At 48.5% G+C, this 22,828-nt stretch overlaps 1 protein-coding gene across 2 annotated transcripts in view; it reads right to left on the reverse strand.

Annotated features, from left to right (window-relative positions):
- LOC147893940 (protein MICRORCHIDIA 6-like) overlaps positions 1-22,069 on the reverse strand; it is a 130,867-nt gene extending 108,798 nt beyond the window's left edge. For both annotated transcript variants that reach the window (XM_087385775.1, XM_087385773.1), the window contains exons 1-3: positions 21,562-22,069; positions 20,585-21,094; positions 14,250-14,324 (exon numbers count right to left, since the gene is read on the reverse strand). In XM_087385775.1, coding sequence (XP_087241901.1) covers positions 14,250-14,324; positions 20,585-21,089 — 580 coding nt within the window. In that variant the 5' untranslated portion in view covers positions 21,090-21,094; positions 21,562-22,069. The remainder of the gene's footprint in view (positions 1-14,249; positions 14,325-20,584; positions 21,095-21,561) is intronic.
- Between the last annotated feature and the right edge of the window lie 759 nt (positions 22,070-22,828).

Here is a 22,828-nt window from a genome sequence, read left to right on the forward strand (position 1 = left end):
TACCCCTGAAAAGGTGGAAGACCTGAGGCAAAAACAAAATGGATTATCTTCTTATGCTGCAATATCTCAGTTCTATTCTTAATTGTTCTCTCTCTTGTACGGGATTAGACACTGCCAAGTATGGTAAGACCTTCCCATCTCTCATATCTGTCTATGCTTTCCTGTTATCTACCACCAATGATCACCGATGATGTAGATCATGGGGTAATGTCATGTCTACTTGTCTACATGGACTCATCTTTGTACCTACCCAAGAGGCACCCCTACATTACTCACTCTAACAGGAGGATTGTCCTTGAGGAGGGATTATTAGTCAAGGTCAGTCAGTCTCTCTGTCTAGGTGTCTACAGTCATATGTCTCTCTCTTTGTCTGTCTATGATCCACTTTTTTGTCCCTACCCTTGTGGACCCATATGAGGATATCACTTGAGGAGGGGTGTCTCAGGATCTTTTGTCTGTCATGTCTTCTATCTTGTCTCTCAGTCTTACTCCTAGTGTCCACTTAAGGAGGGTGTTGGAGATAAGTGCACACTAAGTGTACTATTTCCTAGTCTAAGTCTAAGTCTAGTCTTTATGTCTTGAGTGTGTGCCATGTGGCACTTCTACAATTATCCCATAAGCACTCTTGCTCATGGTCTTGTACTTGGCCCTATATATTCAGGGGTCACATCTATGGAAAATATCTCACATCTTTCAGTGTTTGCTTTATCTCTCATGTAGTCTTCCCTGATGTTCTAACTTAGGATGATACCATGCTAGATTTCTAACACAAATGTGAGGTATAATGAACCTCTTGACAGAGAGAGAAATCACTGAAAGAGCTTGTGCATCTCTAGAGTCCCATCTTTTTTGCTCTGCTGTGGGAGCTCCTAGAGCGGCAGCTCCAACTACTTGTGCTGCATTTTGACCTCTACCCCTGCCTCCAGCTATAGGAGTGACAGGTGTAGCCACTGTATCTAGTCTTGCTTCATCTCCATGGACATAATTCCAAAGATGTCTGCCAACCAAGATATTGCGAACCATGAAACGCCACAAGGAGTAGTTGATGCCATCCAACTTATTCTCCTATGTGAGAACTCGGAACACCTCATTGGGGTTGTTCTGAGCCATTTATGCCAGATAAACTCAAAAAAACACAGCAAACTGACCAAGTAAAATCCCTTTCTGGGATGTCAAATGCACAAGTAAAATCTGCAAAGAAAATCTGTGACAAATACTATCACAGCCTATCCAAGGCTCAAAATGCACCAGAATGCTCTGCTGAATGCCCAAAAATCTGCAAATAGAATTTGCAAAAAGTGGCAAAAGTCTGTAAATTGACTCGTACTGAGTCCAGAACTGCTTGCAAACTTCCAAAATGCTCTTTTAACTGCCAACTTGCATTTACAATGCAAAAGCCCCAAATTTCTGCAAGAAATTGCACCTGAAAGGGACAAATGAACTAAAAGCCCCAAATTTTGCAAATTCTGCAAAAACTTCAAATGCCCCAATACTGAAGGCCTGAATCCATACAATGTACAGAAGAGCTGTGGCATTGCTGTACGGAAATCCGTACACATTATGGATTGGAACTATACAAATGTATGGTGCTGGGTAGTACGGACAGGAGCAGACAGAATGGCCACGAAACTCTGCAATACAATATGGATGGCCGCGCTACAGGCGTACGGACCTATATGGCGCTGGAACTGTATGGACTGTCGGTCCGTAAGGTGGTGCGGAGGGCGCTGTACGGACTCTAATGGCACAGCTGTACGGAATGCAACGTACGGACAGGAGCAGGTAGCTGGTATGAAATCCGTACAGTCGTACAGAAGACTGGAGGCTGCAGGTCGCGATGAAGCTGTACGGACGAGAGGGAGCTGGAGGCAGTGGTAGGGAGCAAGTCCGAGAAGGGAGCTGCTCTAATACCAAATGTGAGAAAGAAAGGAAGCAAGAGCAAGAGTGAGCAAAATGGAGAGAGTGATCACTCCCCAAAGTGTACTGAACTGAAGTGAAAGTACAATGAAAGAGATGAGGGTTTTGTCTAAGTGACAAAACCCTATCTAATCACTAACCGTAGTTAGAGATTAGACCGTGGTCAAGGGGAAAAACCTCTAAGAGGGAAAAGTGCCACTAACCCACTTATACATTATAATGGCCACTGCCTAGAATATAATAATAATTCTTACATAACCCAATCCCATCTATCCTTGTTTGAGCACTAGAAGCCCATTGGAATCCCGAGCAGTCTGAAAATTTCTCCTTCCTTTATGAACTTGCACCCTTTATCAACCAAAAGTTTGGGGCGGGGTATCCCTGGTTTCGAAGATACCTATCTTTTCATGGTTGATCTTTGAGCCAGATGCGCTGCAGAAGATCTCAAGGCATTTTCCACTGATTGGTCATCATTTCGTGGGGTAAGATTGGTGTCATCCGCAAATTGCTGGCAAATAATCTATCCTCTTCCTTATATCTGAATACCACCTATCGTGCCCCTGTCCACTACATCCTAAATTAGCCACCCGAGAGAGTCTGCCACGATAGCAAAAAGTAGTGGAGCTGAGGGGGAGCGCTGTCTAATTAAGCGCCTTAGTGCAAAGGGAGGAGAAACTCTGCCATTTATCTCGATCTTTGCTTGTGCGTGTTGAAGCAAGGTACATTTTACAAAATTGGAACCAATCCCCATGTTTTGAAGAGAAGAGAGAATGAAGCCCCACTCCATCCTGTCATAAGCTTTGTCGAAATCGACCTTAAGGAAGCAGATATCTTGATGGGTTTCATCTACGTATTCCAGTCCCTCCCAAAGTGTGAGTATTGCCTCTAGAATGTGCCTCCCCTTAATCAATCCCTTTTTATCTTCCCTGATCCAGGTATGCATCTTGTTTTTTAGCCTTAACGCTAAAGCCTTTGCAAAAAAAATTTAATTGGTGTTGAGCATTGTTAGAGGGCGCCAGTTTTTTAGCTGTCTTAGGGCCTCCTTTCACAATTTTTTTTTTTCCCGAAAAAACAGTCCTGATTATATTACTTCGAAAAACAAGATACATGGGGTCAGTTTTGCAGCTGACGGGGCTGCGTTCACAAATCGGACGCAGCCCTAAGTGGAAACAAAAAGCTCTCTCTCACGGAGGGATCAGGCGGGTGTGAATAAACAGCCAGAGAGGCGGTGAGTAGCGCCACTAAAGACCCTGAGAAGTATGCTCGAAGAAGAGGCCCTGCGTATCCCAATCTTGGAGGAAACGTCTCCACTTCTCCCGGCCAGCCCGGGAATCCCCCTGGATCTGGTCCCACTGGCCTCTGAGCGTGTGGATAATCTCGCTCCAGATGTCGGCCATGACCTGGGCAGTCGAAAGAGAGGTACCACCGAGGATCTGCACGCAGCGCGAGGTCCAAATGTGCCATCCGACGATGCTGCTAATAATCTCCCAGACTGGCTGCCTCCCCTGAGATCCTGTGTCCGCCTCTGCCAAGTGCTGCGGGATGCCCTCAAGCGGCCCCCAAGTCCCCTGTGAGATGAGGAACATAGGGTTCTGCGGGCCTGCCTCGAACAACTGATGATAGCCAGGTGTGGTACTGCACCAGCAGAACGCACCCCAGGTGATCAAACCTAACTCCGGTGCTGCGCGAGTAAGAATCCCGAAGGTCCACCTCCACACGTCCTGGGCGCGAGTGCAGCTCCACAGGCAGTGCTTTGGTGACTCCTCGTCCTCATGACAAATCTGACAGAGTCCATCATGACCAATCTGCCGCAACCAGCTCCCCATTGGAAGACCCTTGTGGGCGAGTAGCCAAAGGAAGTAGGAAATCTTCCGCGGCCGCCAGCTCTCCCACAAGGCCTTCCAGAAGGCCTGCAAAAATAGCCTGGAAATACCCTGAGAATATCAACTGGGCCGCTGGGTGGGCGGTCGGCTCTGCATCCTCCCGAGAACTCTCCTGCCCAGTTTCGTGCTGTAAGCGAAGAAAGGGGTCGGCCCCTAGCCTGCCATAACCTCTGGCCATCTCCACTCACCTGGATCCCAATCAAGCTCTGACAAGGCCCGCCCCTCCCAAAGCCAAAGGCGCCATAGCTGCAGCTGATCCTGCTCTATACTAGAATCGATCCGCCAATCCTTCCCCACGAGGCCTACGACACGAACCCTCTGTCACGAGAGAAGGGGGTCGATGAGTACACCCTCTCTCCTGAGTCGGCCGTCCCCCAGAACCGCGAAGAAAGATACAGAGGTGTCGTCCAGCCGGCCTGCAACCACCAGTGGGATGCCACGAGGGGTGAACCGTCCAAGCCAACGGGCATCACCAGGCATGAGGATCTGAATCTCGGGTGGAACCAACCAACCGGCAGGGATCGCTCCATCTATCTCTGTGCGTCTCGCCTGAGCTCCACGGACACCTCCGGCTGCGGCTGCTAGAGCATCGGTCTCCAAGTGTCTGTAAGTGTCCCTCCAAACTTGAAGGGACCGGGCAGGCTCCCGCATCCAGCCGTCCCACGAGATATGTGACCTCTCCCCCAGCTGAAGGCCCAAGGCATCTCTGACCTGATCGTTCCAGATGAGCGGCTGGCGGTCGATCTCCTCCTTACTGCTAGGAGGCGACTGGAGGAGACTGAGACGGAGTCGCCTCCAAACCGTGAGAAGGCTGTGAATGAGCGGGGAGCGGGGGCGAGTAAGCGGTGCAGAGGTGAAGATCCACCGGAGGGACGGTAGCCACTCTCCACCTCGGCGCGGGATGCAAGAACTGATCTCCTGCTGAAATAACATCTTCCACGTTTGCCCCCCCAGGGTCAAACCGCGGATAACTAACTTGCCCAGCACGGCCTGACTCTGAAGCTCAGGATCAATGACCCCCAAGCCACCCTCAGCCTGCGGAAGAATGACTGTCTGCCAGGCTACCCTGGCTCTGGTATCTCTGAGACCATCCCCCCCAGACCACAGGAAATTCCGGACCATCCTCCTGAGCTGTGCCACGCAGGATCTCGAGAAGCACCAACAAGAGGCCACATACCAGGCCGTGGCCAGGAGAACCTGGTTGACTACAAGAGCACGACCTGCAAGAGAGAGCTTAGCAATGCTCCAGAAAGCCAGCTTCCATCGTATGGAATCTAGCACCGAGAGAAACTGCTGAGCTGGCGTGATGTCCAGGCCGACCCGAAAGCCAAGATATCTAGTAGTCTGCCCCCGCGGGATCCATCTGAAACCCAAAAACCTCCCCCACTGTGAGCATGCCCCAGGGTTTGTGAGAAAACCAATTGATTTGTTCCAGTTGATTTTCGCACCGGCTGCCGAACAGAAGACCTCTAAGGCCAGCCTCACCCTCTCCAGCATCATCTCATCATCCTGAACATACAGCGCTGTGTCATCTGCATACTCCGAGTCCAGGAGCTCCGTGTCCTTCCTGATGGGAAGGCGAACACCCCGGATCCCTGTCGACCTCGCCCGAAGATAGTATGTCATCGCCTCGGCGAAGAAGAGAAACAGGTAAGGAGCGAGGGGGCAACCCTGACGCACTGATCTCTCCAATCGAAATCGCTCTCCCATCCTGCTGCCGATGATGACCCTGCGGGAAGCTGTCCTGTATAACGCTGAGATACCCTGAATCCATCCCACTGGGAATCCAAGTCTCTCCAAAGTACCCTCCAGGAAGGACCAGTCCACTCGATCGTAGGCCTTCTCAAAGTCGAGAAGTCGGATGGCTAAGTGCGACCTGCTGTGCTGAGCCCACTCCGTCGCCTCTGAGAAGGTGAAGATATTATCCAGGATACTGCGATCCTGGACAAAGCCTGTCTAAGTGTCATGAATGAGGTCAGGAAGTAGTGGCCGAACTCTGGCGCTGATCATCTTGGCAAGGATTTTATAGGCAGTGGTGAGGAGAGTGATCGGGCGCCACTGACGGATCTCCTGTCGATCTCCCCCCTTCGGGATGAGGCAGATCAATCCCGAAGAGAGGCTCTCTGGCATATGTCCGCTGCTTAAAATCCTCTGGAGGGCTGCTAGAAGGGGCTGATGGATCTGATCCCAAAAAGAGGTGAAGAAAGCTCTAGAAAGCCCATCCTCACCAGGGCATTTCTGCCCATCGATGGCCATCAAGGCCTCTTGCATCTCGACAGTGGTGAACGGTGCCATCAGTGTCGTCTGCATGCTGGGCTGAACAAGGGCCAGAATGTGCCTCCACACCTCCTCGCGGGAACCTCTAGTGCGGGGGGCAAGCTGCTCCTGTTAGAAAAGAGTCCTGTAGAAGTCGGTAGCCAACCGTCGGTAATGATGTGCCCCTCCGCTATCCTAAGACTCCGGAGCTGGTCACCTGCTGCCCTCTGGCCATGTGTCCTGAAGAACTCTTTGCTCATCCGATCGCCCTTCCGAGCCCAGTAGGAGAGGGAGGCGTGATAAGAAAACTCTGAGCGACGCTGGAGAGTCTCCTCAAGAAGGGCTCTGGCTCGAAGGGCCTGGATCCGAAGCTCCTCCGAACCCGGAGCTGCCTACTGGAGCCGCTGAATGGAGGCGAGGTCCCTACGAAGAGCTCTCTCTCTGCCCCACCACTCCTGGCGAACCTGAAGGGTTGCGAGCTAGCAAATCTGGCTGGACTCCTACAGAGCCTGCGCCACCAACTCTACCAGATCCACGCACTCGCCCCAATCTCTGTCTCAAAGGCTACCGATACTACTGCGCACCTCCTCCCTAGAGAAGATGGAATCAGGAATCCTGCACGAGCAGGGAGGAAGGGATTGAGCTGCCGAGTCTAGTGATAAGAGCACTGGCGCGTGGTCGGAGAGCGTCGTCCCTGGCACTACACCCACCTGACCACCTCTGCTGATGGCCCAATCGCTGACATAAAATCTGTCCAATCTCTCCAGGAGTCTGCCCCCTTCCCTACGGAAGCCCCACGAGAAGTCCAAGCTTCCGTGCCATCGGCGGAAGGACAGGTCTCTCCAGCTGTCCCTACCTCCTGTCGCGAAGAGAAAGGAGTCCCAAGCGGACTGCTCTGCCTGAGCTATACCTGTAAACTCTGGTCCTCTGCCCTGCTGGTCCTCCAAAGTCTCCAGATTGTTGAAGTCACCTCCAACAATCCACGAATCCATGTCTGGGAGAATCTCTGTGAGTGTCCTCCAGAAGGTGGCTCTGCGTCGGAGGTCTGTGGGTGCATAGATGTTGAGGATTCCTAAATTGGAGCCCTCCAGCTCTAGACCAACCCAAAGTGCACGGCGTGGGATCAACGTACCATGGCCAAAAACTCCCTGGGCAATCGACTCGCAAACGGAAGTGCAGACACCGCCACTCCTCCCCTGTGCACCGATCGAGGGCTCCCAATAAGTGTGAGAGCGTCCAGGGAGGATCTTCCCGCAGCTACGGGTATGAGCCACTGAAAGCTTATGCTCCTGGAGCAGGAGTATATCCAAGCGACCAATCACTGCTGGTTGAAGTACCTGTCTCAAGATGAGCTTCCTAGGACCACGGGTGCCAGAAGAATGAAACCCGTTCACGTTCCAGGAGACAAGGTGTAAGCTCATGATGAGGACTGGTAGGCTGCGAACAATTGTCTGCTCGCGGCCGAGGTCGATGAAGAGGCTGGTGGTTCGGAATGAAGGCGCTGACGCTTCTGTGAGGGTTTGGAAGGGGAGGCGGGGTCATCCTGCCCGTTCTTCAAAACTTTTAGCAAAGGCATGAGGCCTTTGGTGCCATGGACAAACGCTTTCTCGAGCCAACTCGAGATCTCTGAGGTAGTCATCCCGTAGAAGGCGCGAAGTTTCTGTGGTGTCCAGGCTTTGACATCCTGGGGGAGGGACCACGACAGAGGGGGCTGAGGATCACAATCAATCTGAAACGCTTGGCGGCGCATCGCCACCGCAGGCGCACGTCACTCTCGGACCACTGAGTCTCGAGAAGCTGTCCACCTGTCGGGCCTATCCAGGAGCAAATCTGAGCGTGCGTCTGCTCTTTGAGAGCCTCCCAGACCGAGTCGTCTGTCCAAATCTCGGTGCCGTCGCTGAGAAAAGTGAAAGCAAAGCTGGAGCCATCCCTTGGGGCCAAGGCTACGATCTTCCCATCCGCCCCTTTACGAAGCAGGAAGATACTGATGTCGAGGCAAGCTGGGAAGGTCCCGAGGTTGGCCACATCCAAGTAATCCCAAGGACCGGACCTGTAAAAGTCGCGAGGAAGCTCTCTCTCCTGGAGCTGAGGCCCGCCAGAATCTGCAACTGAGGGGGCCGGGCTAGCATACAAGGAAGGCTGCTCCAGGGGTGGTGCAGTCTCGGGGTGCCCTGCCTGGGGTGAGGACAGGGAAGGAGGCTGAGGGATAGGCGACACAGACTCCATGGAAGCGACTAGCGGGGGGGGCGGAGGTGGGGGAGTGGGGGCTGCACGCGGCTGAGAAACCATCGGTGAAGCTGACACTGAGGAAGAGCTGAGAGGGGCGGGGGAGGAGGGAGGGGACTGGGGCTGGGACTGGGGCTGAAGAGGAAGAGGCGGGGGCTGAAGAGGAAGAGGCGGGGGTTGATGCTGCGGGTCGGAAGAAGGGGACTGCGGCTGGGGTAGGGGCTGGGGCTGGGAGGGGGGGAGCTGGGGATCGGGAGAGAGGGGGACCTGAGGCTACAGAGGACGGGCTACAGACGAAGAAGAAGCTCTCCCTCGACCCTGGGGCGGCTGCCTGTCAGGTCTCTGAGGCGCTGCTGCACGCTGGGTAACCTTTGCCTCCTTGCCTTTGTCAGAAGTCTTCTTATTCTTTCCTCTTTTTCTTCTGACCTCGGTCCAGCCGCCAGCCACCTCTGGACCGGACTCCGGCTGTCTCTGCTCTTCTTGACGTGTCTGCCTGGAGGGAGGGGGAGGGGGCTGCGCGGGGGGGGGCGGGGGGGCCGAGAGGAGCTGGAGAAGCGTGGACAAGCAGCAGCCAGGTGCCCAAAGCCATGACACCTCAGGCACTGGGCTGGCTGTCCTGTGACTACCATGCTCTGAGTAATGCTGCCAGCATCTGTCACAATCTCAATCACTGCAGGGAGGGACGCAGGATCTGCCACAGCCACACGGACTCTAGGAGCTCCTGCCGCAGCAACCGCGTCGACAAAAGTGTCATGCATCACCCAGCCAAAGTGGGAACCCAGGTCCCTGACTATCGGCCGCAACTCAGCAGCAAGGCCTGGGAATACTAGCGTCACTGGGTGGCGAGGTATACGGAAACGAGCATCAAAGTCTGCTGCGCTGAATCCTCGGTACCAAGGGACTATCATGATAATCTTCCATCCACGGATGTGGGGGAACCAGCAATCAGGTTGCTCGCAGCTTTCGCAGTGGAGAGTTTAAGCCAGAAGATGCCCCTTCCCATAAGGGCCACCTCCTCAATGTGGCTATCCTCTAGCATAAGAGTGGATTGAAGCCAATCCCTGATGGCTGGTCTGGAGGGAGAGTGTCCAATGACTCTGCCATAGACTGAAGTGTGGGCAAAGTCATTGGCAACCTGTTGTACCCGGGACGACTGTTGCTCTGTCAAGATCACGCGGTAGGCTTCTGGAGAGGGGGGGTCCGCCGGCTGGGCCTCCGGTTCCGAACAGGGAGCCGCCATACCGCCAAGACAAACTGCGAGAACTCCGATGAGGAAGAGACTGCCACCAAAAAGGGGAGGAGCTAGACGAGGGATGGAGCCTGGGTGTGGATGAGGAGACGGCACGGCGAGGTGACGGCGAAGCGGTGGCGAGGCGAGGCTACGGGGGGTAGTGTCGAGTCGAGGCGGGCGGAGAAGTAGGTGAGGCGAGACGAGGCGGGACGAGGCGGGCGGGCTGTGGCGGGCGAGGTGAGGCGGAGGAGGAGAAGGCGAGGCGAGGCGAGGCGGGGCGGGAGAAGAGGAGGTGATGGCGAGGCGAGGCGGCGGGTAAAGGGCATAGGCGAGGCGAGGGCGTGGCGAGGGCGAGGGCGAGGGCGAAGGCGAGGACAAGGCGGGGGCGAAGGCGAGGGCGAAGGCGGAGGCAAGGGAGAGGCGAAGGCTAGGGCGAGGGGCGAAGGCGAGGGCGAAGGGCGGAGGGCGGAAGCGAGGGCGAAGGGCAGAGGGCGGAGGGCGGTAGCGAGGGCGAAGGGCGGAGGGCGGAGGCGAGGACAAAGGGCGGAGGCGAGGGCATAGCGAGGTGAAAGGGGGGCGACGGCGAGGCTGAGCGGAGGAGGCAAGGCGGTGGCGAGGGGCGAGGGGCGTGAGGTGAGGGGCGCAAGGCGAGGCGAAGTTGCTGCGGAGGGCGAGGGCGCAGGGCGAGGCGGCCGGAAAGTAGGGAGGTAGAGGCTATGGCGAGGGGAGGAGGGCTCGCAGGAGCTCGATTGCAACTTGCTGCTGTTACTCCAACTGCTTTTGAGGAGGAGAAAATGGCCTCCTTTCACGATTAGCTTGACCATTCCAGTGTTTATCCTTGGGTCCAAAAAGCCTTTGTCCATAGATTCTTCCCAGAGATTTAGTAGATAGGAGCCTACCGTGTTCCATAAAAACTTCAATCGGCAGCCCATTTTCCCTAGGGAGTTTTCCTTTTGCCATTTGATCCACTACTCCCTTTAGCTCTTCTATGTCAAATCTATGTCTAAATAGTGGGCATCAAAGCTTGCTATTGTTTTCTTTCTAGCCCTACAGCAAATTTCTATGTTCCTCGCCTTTTCTATTGTGGCCACTTCAGGTTCCCCTAGGAGGCTTTGAAAGTGGGAGGCAATAGTTTTAAGGATCTCTCCCTTGCTTGGTCACCCTGAACAATGCAATCCAGCGTTTTTTGAGCGTGTTCTTTCCTAAGAATTCGGAACACGTCTTCGTTTTCTCTATCTCCCTTGCCAGCCCACCACTCCCTTGTGTAGATTTTTGCCTGCGACGCTTCTAAAGTAGCTTCGACACAAATTGCTTCTCTACACTGTTTTAGCCTGTCTTGCCCATCCTCAATGGAATCTCCCTCTAAGAGTCTGACATGGTCTTCTAGATCTCGTCTCCTCTTGGTTCTAGCTCAGTCCACTCTCTTTTTAATAACTCAGAGGAAGATCTTAGTCCTTTCCGTTGCTCCGACCCACTTATCCGTGGCACTCGTTGAGCCTCCAGAAGCATTGTGCCAGATGCTAATTACTTTTTGTTATGAACATAGGGAAGCTAGAAGAAGAAAGGGTTGGCCTTGAAACAAGATTTAGCTCTTTCGCATTCACGTTTGTCTAGACTGATCAAAATCGGCTTGTGGTCCGAGAAGGGTAGAGAAGACAGTGAGCTGCTCTTGTAAGCTAAAGCTTCGTCAAGCATTGACCTTGAGATGTAGGCTCTACCTATTCTGGCTTTCTTGTGACAGGATCCTATTTGGTTGTTAGTCCAAGTAAAGGAAGTGTCTTCTGACGCATCTACCAGTTCAGCAGCTTCTTTTAGTGCATTCCATGAGACCATCTCTGCCTCTGATGACATGTCCAAGACCTTGCCACCTCTCTCTCCTAGATTCCACCATGTTAAAATTTCCCAGAAGGATCAAATTTGTCTGCAACAGATAGTTGTCCCACAACAGCATTCTATCCCAAGCTGAATTAGATGCGTAGACAAAGAAAATCTGGCAAGATGAGTTGCTATGATTCAATTCGATCCCAATTCCAATGGACCCGAAAGCAGGTTGAGATCTGCCTATGAATTTGCTTAAGTCAGGCCGCAACTCCTAAAGCTACGCATGCTCTGCCTTCCTCATGATTTGAAGTGAGCCAAACACGGTTTCATCTAATTGCTTTAGATGCCACCTCAACTTATCTCCTCCTACTTTAACCTCCTGCAATGCAATAAAATCTGGGCAAACACAGCTCTTTCTAATCCATCTCCTAAAAACTAGGGGTTTAAGTCAGCCCTTGTACATTAACACTTAGAAAAGAAAACTTTTTTTGCATGGATGACTGCATCACTGAGTGGTATTCTTGTTCCTCTTCTTCTTAAAGCTGACCGAACTGTGTTGAGGGGAAATGGCGAACCCTCTTGACATCCTTCTTTTCTCCCTTTCTAGAATGTTGGCTTCTCTTGGATTACTAACAGCAAAACTCGCTCTCTGGCTCTTTCTTTCATCTTGGATTGTTTTCTTCCCTTAACTAAGGTGAAGGGTGTCTCCTCCTTTTCTACTATTGCATGTGCAGCTTGAGCTAGCTGAAGCTCAAAGTCTTGTGTGTTAGCTACGAATTCTTCCTCCTCCTCCAAAGTGTCATCCGTTTTGTCACCATTGACAATGACCACTTCATCTTTCCTCTGGAGGGTAGAGGAGCTTTCCCATGTTCTGCCGGAGGCAGACTGAGTTGCTTCTCTTTTGAGGCTCAGCTTTCTCCTCTTTTGATTCAGTTTCCTAGGGAGGACTCTCATTGCTCTCTTTTTCTTTTCTCCGACAGGATCTGGCAGAACAATCTTTGACAAAGTGTCCTCCTAGATCACACAGAGAGCAAGAGTTTGGAATGTTTTTATAGAAAAGTCTCTGATAGAAGTCACTTCCATCCCCATCAAGGACCCAGATAACATTTGGCAGATCGATGGCAAGGTCCATTAGGATGCAAGCCTAGGGGTTTCCCCTTGGGCTAATGAATCTTTCCGTTTCAAGGCCAAGAAACTCGCACGACATCTACATCCATTTCTGGCTTTTCAAAGAGGAAAACCAAATACCCATTGCGGAGAAAGCGTATGCTTGTAACATTAAGTCCCTTCTCATCCAGAAATTGCGCACCCAACCCTTCAAAAAACAACCGGCGTTCGTGGTCCATGAATATACCCAATGACAGCACAAGCACAGTGCTACTTTGTCGTTTCGTTAAGGATACGTCGATTTTAACTGTTGGGATCTTACCTTTTCCAGGCTTTCCATTTGATCAAGCACTTCTCATCTTTTTCGTGTGTTCTTGCTCCGTTGGTGATCTCTGCGTCTTCTTGTTCTGGTCTTCGGAAGATCTTCTTAGCTCTAGGGCTGAGCATCTCCTAGGCCGTCTGTTTAGGTACCAAGGGGGCCTTAAAAAGGCTTCGGTCTCCTCCTTGGAGATGTCTAGCATAGGTCCCTTTTGATGGCACCTCAGGCATGGGTTTCCCCCTCTGCACATTCTGGAGCACGTCGGAGGGCTTGGGGGCTCCATTGGACTAACGACTCTAGCTCACAGATGAAAAAGACTTCATTTTTGCTGCACTTTGTATCTTGCTTCCTTTCTGCCCAAACCTAGGAAAGCTTTCTGGAGAGTTTCTGAATTCTGTCAATAATTTCCTGAGTGCTTCAGCTTCACCAGTACTTTTCTGAAGTTCACAGATGTCACAATCCTCCAAGTGTAGAGTAAATCCAGGAAGGGGGGAGGCGAGATTCGGCCTTTCTGGTTGTCTTTCTTCAGTCGATTTAGCTAAAACCCTATCGCCACCGCCATCGCTGAAGGACGTCATCTCTCTGTTCTGCTTTTTTCCAATTATAACTTTTGGGGACTATTGTAGCAAAATTCTACAGTACCAATCGAATTATCCCACAAATTGAAAGCCATTGCTATGGTGTCTTTCGGCGATCCTGTGTGTCAAACTGTTCATCTGTCTCGGCATGTAGACTATCCGATTGTGCCTAGAGTTGAATAACTTCCAAGAATGTCCTGATTCCAATGTTTTTTACGACTTGTTTTTGATTGGGAAGACATGAAATGTTGAGTCTAAGACCTAACAGGGCTGAATCTTGAGTGTCAAGACAGCATGGATTACTACTAAGTCTTTCATCCATACATTCACCCCTTTAGATAGCCAATCAATCTGAGAACTGTGTGCAATATTTGGAGTGGTGTTTGTGTGTACATTGGAAATAATTCCTGCCAAACGTGTCATGGCAGCCTAGACTACTACTACACTTCTCTATTTCTCGTGTCTGTGTGTAACATTAGAAAAAAGTCCTGCCAAAAGTGTCCCATAAATGTAATAAATGCTACATATAAAATAAGTAAAGGCTTAAGACAATTTGGTTGCCTCAAAAAACACCTAAGGAATGAGTTTCATGGTCTAGATGCTTTTCTATTAGCAATTTTGAATCCAAGAAAATGTCTGAAATCTACAAAATCCCCCCCCCGCCCCCCCAAAAAAAAGGGGGGAAAATGACTTCACAATCGTATGCAAGCATGTAGAAAAACACCATTACAAGAAACTGCATAGAATTTTAATTCTCACGTATCTTCTTGAAATTGTGCAATCTGAACACAGCCAGATGACAGCAGCAACAAACATGACAATTGAGCACATGACAGGTTGCTTATCAACTGGCATGTGGCGTGCGATTAAATTAGCATGTTCCACAAATATAAAGGTAGGTCCATGCATACCACCAAGAGCCCATTTATGTGAAGTCGCATTTGAATGCAAAAACTTGGGGTGCACTCGAACATGATCTAGGCCACCTGTTCATACATACAATTCATATTCCTTAGCATTGACAGTAAGGACTCGTTCAACAACAGCTTTCATACTATTGCAAAAGCATTGACTTGTGTACCATTGAATTCCAACACCAATGCATTCCTATATGATGCAATAATTACGGTGAAATGAAGTACTAATCCAAAAATACGCCACATAACTGCAGAAAACACACCTAGACATCTACCTCCTTTAATAAGTCCCTCCAAAGTTCATGGACACTAGGCAACATCATTTTGAAGAAGTAGCTTAGCCATTTAGAGACATCTATCAAAGTAGTCTTACAAGCAGCTGCAATAAATCTTGGCTTCTGTGGAATTTTGTGAAACTTCCAAGCAGCACAATGAAAAGGGAGTATATAACGGTACAAACTTAAAGTAACCGATAATGCTTATCGGTTCATCACACACAAGACTGACATCGGGATCACAACAGCTTTTAACGGCCCACATGGAGCTTGAAGGATCACATGCGGTCAAAGGGTTCTTGTCTTGTTGCGCCGTGAATACTGATGGCACCAAGTCACGAACCATCAAGGTTCTCTCTGTAGGCTATCCCTTAAGACTTACAACAACTCTAGTGTATAGAGATCAAATCCTTTTGAGATACAAAGGCAGGCGTGTAAGTTTTGGCAAATGGGTTCACTTCTCTCAAAAGACATTCTAAGTAATAATTTTTGCAAATAAAAACAAAGTTATTGAAACATTTGTCCATAAAAGATATGACAAATTTCCTTTGGAATTTTTGAAGAACGGTTTCATCTTTTTAGAAATATAATTACTTTGCTTTGAGCAATTAATCGAAGAGACTTCTTCTAGTTTCAAAGCAAATTTCTTCAAAATCTGTCCTTTCCATTCCGATAAGATATTTTGAACTCCTAAACTTTCTGATATTTAAAAGCAAGCATCAACTGTGACTACATGTCCTAAATCAGCATCAATAAAGCTCTGGAATCTTTTACTTTTACAACAAGTTTCTCTAAGGGTGGAGGCAGCGTCTAGTGGGTCTAGCAGTGTTCTTCACTCTTGCCATTGAATAATAAGAGTTAGGGTTTTTTTAACTTTTTATAAGGGCCCATCATGTTTTGACATCCCTTTTAATTACATTTAGGTTTCATTGTGCCCCATACCCCCACCCTAATCCCTCAAACCCCCCCACCCTTGCCGCCCTCCCCCCCCTTGCCCTCCCCCTACTTGCCCCGCCCACACCCGTTGCCCTCCCCCATACCCCCAATCCCCCCTCCCCCCACCCTTGCTACCACTCCACCCCTCTCCTTGCCCCGCCCCATTCCCCTCCCTTCTCTCCCCCCTCCTTCACCATGTCCCCACTTTCCTCAATGTCATGTGAGTACAAAAATTGTGGTCAAAATAAGCAAGATATTAAAGAGTGAGTACACAAATTGTGGCCAAAATAAGCAATATATTTATTTCATATTTGTATACAATTACACCATAGCTTCTATATACAGGATTTTGAATGCTCAGAAAGCCTTTTATCTATCTCTCCATAGTTGAAAGCTTTTTGTCCTAATTTTTTTACATACTTCCAAGCTACTATTGGATGCTTCCAAATTCTTCTCACATAATGAATCCATTACTTCGGGAGACTTCAACATTGAGTTCAAGCCTACCTTGTCAAGAGAAGGAGAAGTAAAAATAGAAATTAAGAGTTCCTTATTTAGATAGAGTTCTTTGCTTTGAAAGGAAGCCTTTAGTTTTAAGAAGTGATCCAACGAAGCTTTAAGTTGGATATAATGGGGCTAATTTAGATTCAAATCCTCGAAAGAGAAGTTTTCCAAGGTGTACAGAGGTTTGAAAATGACTTTAATATTATATTTTTTAAAAACTTTAATTAAAAAAGACCCAGTGACATAGGTAAAGAAGTCTTCTTTTGTTAGATATGCTCAATGCCCCACCCTCCTGATAACCACCAGTGGTCCAAGGTGCTCAAGTTGTAAGCCCCCCATATGAGGAGAAGCCATGTGTGAGCCTGGGACACTTGATGGATCATGACTTGCATGTCAGATGAGGTCTATCATTAAGACCGTTGATGGTAGAAAGGTGATTGTGTGGGAGCCCCTTATTCTTACTGGGGCCTGGGGGCTAGTTGGCCTCCAATTGGGGGGTCCTAGGGGGGCCAGCGGCCCCCCTGGTGGGGGTTCGGAAATAAGAGCCCCCCAGGCAACGGTATAGGGAATATTTCTTGAATATTCCATGGATGACTAGTCGGTTCCACCGACTAGGTTGACTGGTCGGTTCCACCGACTACGTTGATTCGACTACCGCCCTCATAGCTATAAAGAGGCGACCTCCCCAATCCATTGCATCATATTAATTCAGATCAGATCAGATCTTCCAGCTAGTAGCTCTTCACCTAGTATCTGTCTAGATCGCCATCTAAGCTCCACTGTGGAAGTGCACGGGTGGACGGAGCCATCATCTGTACTACATCAGTATTGAAGGAAAAATTTATTCATCTCCAGTTTGTTGTGTACTCTTTATTCTTTGTTCGGTTTCTGTTCCGCTGCGCCGTGTAATTTAACATGGTATCAGAGCCAAGGCGGCTCTAAGGATCGAAGAATAGAAGAGAGGCGAGGGCTTCAACAGCATACGGAGTGATGGTAATAGGAAGCGGCTCGAGTTCAGCAGCTGCTGCTACACCAACAATCCAGGCGTTGAGGATTCGCCCACGAGCCTTCACTGAAGGCAAGCTAGATGGTACGAACTACACTCTGTGGAAGTTTAAAATTACTGCTATTATGGATTCATATGAGCTTCTAGAGATAGTACTTGGGACTGACCCAGAACCACAAGGAACCCCTGACCCAGCAAATCCAGGGAGTACGATACCTCCTAATGCCAACCTTCTACGAGCTTGGAAACGCAGGAACGTAGACGCTCTGTGTGCCCTGGTTACAAGTACTACTGATAGTGTTTTGACCTTGATTCAGCATACATCTAAAGTAACTATGGCCTAGAACATATGGAAGAGTCAGTATAAGACGCGGAATCAAACAAGGATCCAAAACCTGAAGAATCAGCTCGCAGCTAAGAAGTTTGATGAAGGAGAGACAATGGAGGCATTCATAACCCGAATCAAAAATCTGCGTGACCAAATGGCTGGTGCTGGGATACAAAAGACTAGCGAAGAGCTAGCTCGACGGTGTCTCCGGATATGTCCACCAAGGTTTAATGGACTGGTAACAGCGCTTAACACTCAGGTGAGACCCCAACCATTGTCATTTGCCCTAGTACCAAACCCTATGATATGACCAATGTGATCCCAGCATTACAATCAATATAATGGGGATGGCTGCAAATAAGTAGTACGGAAATAAGCCATCCCACACCATTTCTTTATCCCAAAAGCAGGAACATCCTTTGATACTGGTGATACATAAGCATACTACAAGCCCCCTACATAGGTTATCTTCAACAGTTCTAGTTCATGCTTCCTCTCATTGGCCTCTTTTGAACCCTCAGAAGGAAAAGCTGATCCACGAGTTGACCCCCCCTTGTAACTGAGATTCCAGCAGTGTGCATGTGTGGGATTGGAGCCATAGCAACACCCCGGATTGAGTCCACATCCCTACTAACAGGTCCACAGTCCACTGACCATATTCCAAATCCATGGAATGGGCTGATTTCAATACCATACCCTTGCTATCCCAACATTTCAGAAGTTCATTCTGATTATTATAAATTGAATGCATCTTAAATGCACAAAATTAAACATCTTTGTTGGCACATGTCGCGTATGACCATGACATGAAAAAGATGAAAAATCCATCTTCATCATACATTGGAGAAAAACAAAATCATCATCATGCATAGAACAATCAATTTCCATCAAATTGCAAAATAACAAAGAAGATGACTCAGCAAATTCAGAAGTTGTCCTCTCTGTATGATTTGCATTGGTTTTACAGTATTTGGCCACAGGGCCATTAAGTCAAAATATAAATCAAAATGTGGACCATCATAAGAAAGGACACCCTGTGAGATACACAATCCATCAAAGGGTTTCAACTCTCTTCAGACTTGGGCAGCAAAACAGCCCTACCACGTGGGTAAGCCTTGAAAATGTATACCAGTGCAAGTCAGTCATTATGATGATCGGCTAATGCATCCATTCAACTCTGATGTGGGGCATGGGTCACCCCAATCTGTATGGTTGGCCTTTCTAGAGGGCTGGTCTGCCCCACTTGAGAGCCCAGTCTGCCCAGATCACAACAGGAGAGGTATGCCAGCCCTCTCTCTAAAGACTCTAAAGGCACATCCCAGCTCACTCTAAAGACTCTCTTTCCATCCCAGCTTCTAAAGACTCTAAAGGCACATGGCAAGGAAGGAGTAAAACAAGAGATGGAGCAAAGCTTCTGTGATTGCAGCCTCTTCGCTGTAGGCAGATCAGCTCCCCAGCTGCCTACACTTGGAGAATTTGTGAGTCCCATTTGTGACAGTTGTATTAGCCCATGTCCATGTTTTGTGGAGCATGGTGTTGAAGGTCTTTCGCCCTCCACTTCGCTAAGTACCTCTCCAAATTTGTATGTGTCTACCTGATCTACTTGTGTCCAAATTTGTATGTATCTAGTTTATCTACTTGTGTGCACATGTTAAAAGGAGTGAGAACTGAGCTATTGTGATCCATGGGATTCTACTGTGGGTCTAGTGACGTGTATGCTGCCCCATTATCAATACAATGGTTCTCCGCTAAAGAAGAGTCGATCCTTATTGGTTTGCTATTGAAAAGAAGCTCACTACTGTATAAAGGGTCTCCTGATCCAATTTTGCCAACCTCCTAATTGGTTCATAACACATGTTTCTCAGCCACTGCTGTTCTACTTTTAATTAGGACTGCTTTTCATGGGCTTTCAATGCGTCATCACTTTCTCCGACCTTAACTTTTTACACCCACGATGTTTCTCAACCACAACAGTTCAATCAGAACTGCCCCTTTTCATGTATTTTCAATGCATCCTCACTTTGGTCCACCCGTGTGGCTCTTGGGCACCACCACAACCTATATTAAAGATCGACTGCTCATCTAGAGGGGCTTCTCTCTCAAATTTGATAATTCTCTTCAGAAATATAATTTCTCATAAGTTCCTTCTAGCAATTCCCTCTCACTTCATGTTTCTGAAATTGTGATTCACTTGGAACCAAGTTGTGGCTCCTCTTACTCCAATTCTATCAGCTCATTGTTCTCAAATTGCAATTCACAGAGGCTGAAGCTGCAACCTTTCATGCTTTTCTTACTACCATACTCTTCAGAAGCAAAGTATGTTTCTCAGTTTCCAATGCACCCAGTCTTATAGCCTATTTCTTTGCTTTAGAACAGTGCAATATGTTTCAGCAAGAGCCACTGAGTCCTGAGCTACCTTATGGGCCAATCATGTAGCCATTCATCTTTCCGCCTTGCCTAAAGAACATCATATATGCAGTCACTAGGATGTAAATTTATCATTTCTTCTTACCATTGTCTTGTAAAGAATGATGCATCAGGCTATGTAACTACACTAAAAGGTCTCAAGCTATTTTGTTCTTTTATCTCAGATTCAACGGACCACTTTGAAGGACTCTCAAATTTACTAAAACCGTGTATTCTGTATATTTGTTCAATTGAGGTTTGGATGAAGACAATGTAGAGTAGATTTTATTAGCTTTCTCCTCATAGTAGTGCTAGCCATTGTTATGATTGAGTCTGCGCTTCACCTCCATGTGTGTCAATGGATGCTCATGCGTGCGGATGTATGTGTGTGAGCATTTGCTTATACTATGGTCCCTACAATGCATGATGACTTTTATGGTTTGCAACTTTGTCGGTCCCTCTCCACCTTCGTTCAGTTAGGCAAATCTTTCGCTGGAATTCGAGTAGCTGAAGAGCAACCTTAGTCTCAATGTACTTCAAAGTGAGGCCACAAGATTTGTCTTAGGGTATTAAGCAAGTCTTGTCTCCAGTGAAGCCTTTTGGTGAACCAGAAGTTGCATGATGAAGGTCGAGCCAAAGCACCTGCCTCAGAATCCGGTGCAAATTGAGAGTTAAAATACTCTTTATGAACGTACAGCATACATTACAACATAACAAATCAAGTAAAATAACTCGGAATTCCACAATTTCTAGCATGTAATCCTGCGAAAACAGAAGAGCCACATTTTCCATTACAGTCGCAAAAACGATGGTCCACTGCATAATGATTTAAAAACAACGTGGAGACATTGCAAAATTGATGAAAATTTCTTACTTGGAGGGGTTCTACTTGGTATGACTTGAGCTTCATAATCACCAGCCTTCCAAAACTTCCTCGAAATGTGTTTTGGTTGAATGGCGACAGGAGTAGAGTTCCAAAAAAATCTCGGAGAATTATAATTACTGTGCAAAATATCTAGGATACGCTCAATTCTTGCATCCCGATCGCCTGCCTTGCCCTGGACCGGACCTGGTTGGCTTGGCATGATACCACACGTACCATCATGACTTTGAGGGGAAATGTTAGCAACGACGTGTGGAGATGTACGAGATTCGGGGTCTGCAAAAAATCTCAGGGGTTGTATATGCCTGTCGTTACCATTGTAATCTTTCAGCCCGAACACCTGATCATTCTTAAATTGAGTAGCAGAAGATGGCCTGGCGCTAGTATACTCAGCAGTTTCTTTGCCTGACAAACCAGCGGGACCATCCGCACGTCGCACTTCATCTTCATCGCTGCTTAGGTCTATAACATCTACCCTTTTAGTGTCCCTGTACATTATAACTACACACAACAGCCGTCAGAACTTAACATTGCAGGCCACTGTACGTATGATTCATGGTCTGACCGGTAAGTGAAGGAAACATTCAGTACAACCAAGACGCAACCCACCACTAGAAGCAGACGCAACCCACGACAGACGAATTTTTGTAAAATAGGCTTATGATCGTGAAGTTTGCTTTATTCTTTCTTCACAGACGGTATATGAAATACGCTTTTTACGTCAGGAAAGAGCTCGACATGCCAATTACCCGAATGCCCAGGCAATAGCGTCTCACACACATAAAATGCGGTTAACAAGTAGCCTAGCAGGGGAGCGCATACGAGCGCATACGTATAAGACGGTAAACTGCCAGCTTTGGAGCACACTAACGCTACCCGCACGCTGTTCAGTTTTACTACGCGACTCAATGTTAATCGAACTAAATGCACGGTCTTGCAATAGGGGAGATGCGGTGCAAAATGCTCACCAGCATCACGGCAAATTCCATGCGCAGGAGAAGTTTCAGCTACGGATAAAAAGTGAGCAATGAGCACAATCTGGGGTGCAGCTTTGCGTTGGAGGAAAGCCACAGAGGAGGAGGATGCAAATGTAGCAGCAGTGTGAGGGAGCCCAAGAGGCCTGAATCAGCAGCAAGGACTCCGAAGGAGGTGAGAATTCGAGTGAAGGGAAGGGAATATCACTTTGTAAAGTACTCAAGGAAGCTAGCACTGAGTAGACTGTTGAGAGATGGTTTGCTGATTCCTCAAATTGTAACAGTGCTCAAGGAGGTGAGGGTTGGAGTGAAGAGGAAGGAAGAAGGCGAGCAGGATTGGAATTTGTAGAGACCATCACTTTGTAACAGTGCTCAAAAGAAGCTAGTAATAAGTAGACTGTTGAGAGATGCTTTCCTGATTCCTCAATTTGTAACAGTGCTCAAGGAGGAGAGGGTTGGAGTGAAGGGGAAGGGAGAAGGCGAGCGGGATTGGAATTTGCAGAGACCAGAGAGATGGTTTGCTGATCCCTCACTTTGGAACAGTGCTCAAGGAGGTGAGGGTTGGTGGAGTGAAGGGGAAGGAAGAAGGTGAGCAGGATTGGACAATCACTTTGTAACAGTGCTCAAGGAGTTGAGAGATGGATTGCTGATTCCTCACTTTGTAACAGTGCTCAAGGAGGTGAGGGTTGGAGTGAAGGAGAAGGAAGAAGGTAACCAGGATTGGACCTTCACTTTGTAACAGTGCTCAAGGAGTTGAGAGATGGTTTCCTGATTCCTCACTTTGTAACAGTGCTCAAGGAGGTGTGGATTGGACTGAAGGGGAAGGAAGAAGGCGAGCAGGATTGGACCTTCACTTTGTAACAGTGCTCAAGGAGGAGTTGAGAGATGGTTTCCTGATTCCTCACCAAAAGTAAGTTATGCTGAAGAACCCAAGTACAAAATCTGTTGCCTTTCAAGAATTTTGAATACTTCCACCACCATCATCATCATCATCATCTTCATCTTCATCTTCATCTTCCTCATCCAAATGGGAAAGGAACACGACACTTGTCCTTTGCTTTAACTCTGTCCCCCCTGCAAGAGCTCTTTATGCATTGCTTTTAGTGCTCTTTCCTCATGGGTCATGTTTCCCCTCCCCCCTTCCTGTTTCCTTCTCTTCCTGGAAGTTCCTAGAAAACCAACTTCATATTCGTGGGATACTCTTGCCTGTGTGCATTCAAGACACATAATACTTCCCCCCCCCACCCCACCCCCACATGAA

This window comes from Dipteris shenzhenensis, chromosome 15 (genome assembly GCF_047967505.1).
Source record: "Dipteris shenzhenensis isolate YYH24624 ecotype China chromosome 15, Dip_SZ_1.0, whole genome shotgun sequence".
Taxonomy (NCBI): domain Eukaryota; kingdom Viridiplantae; phylum Streptophyta; class Polypodiopsida; order Gleicheniales; family Dipteridaceae; genus Dipteris; species Dipteris shenzhenensis.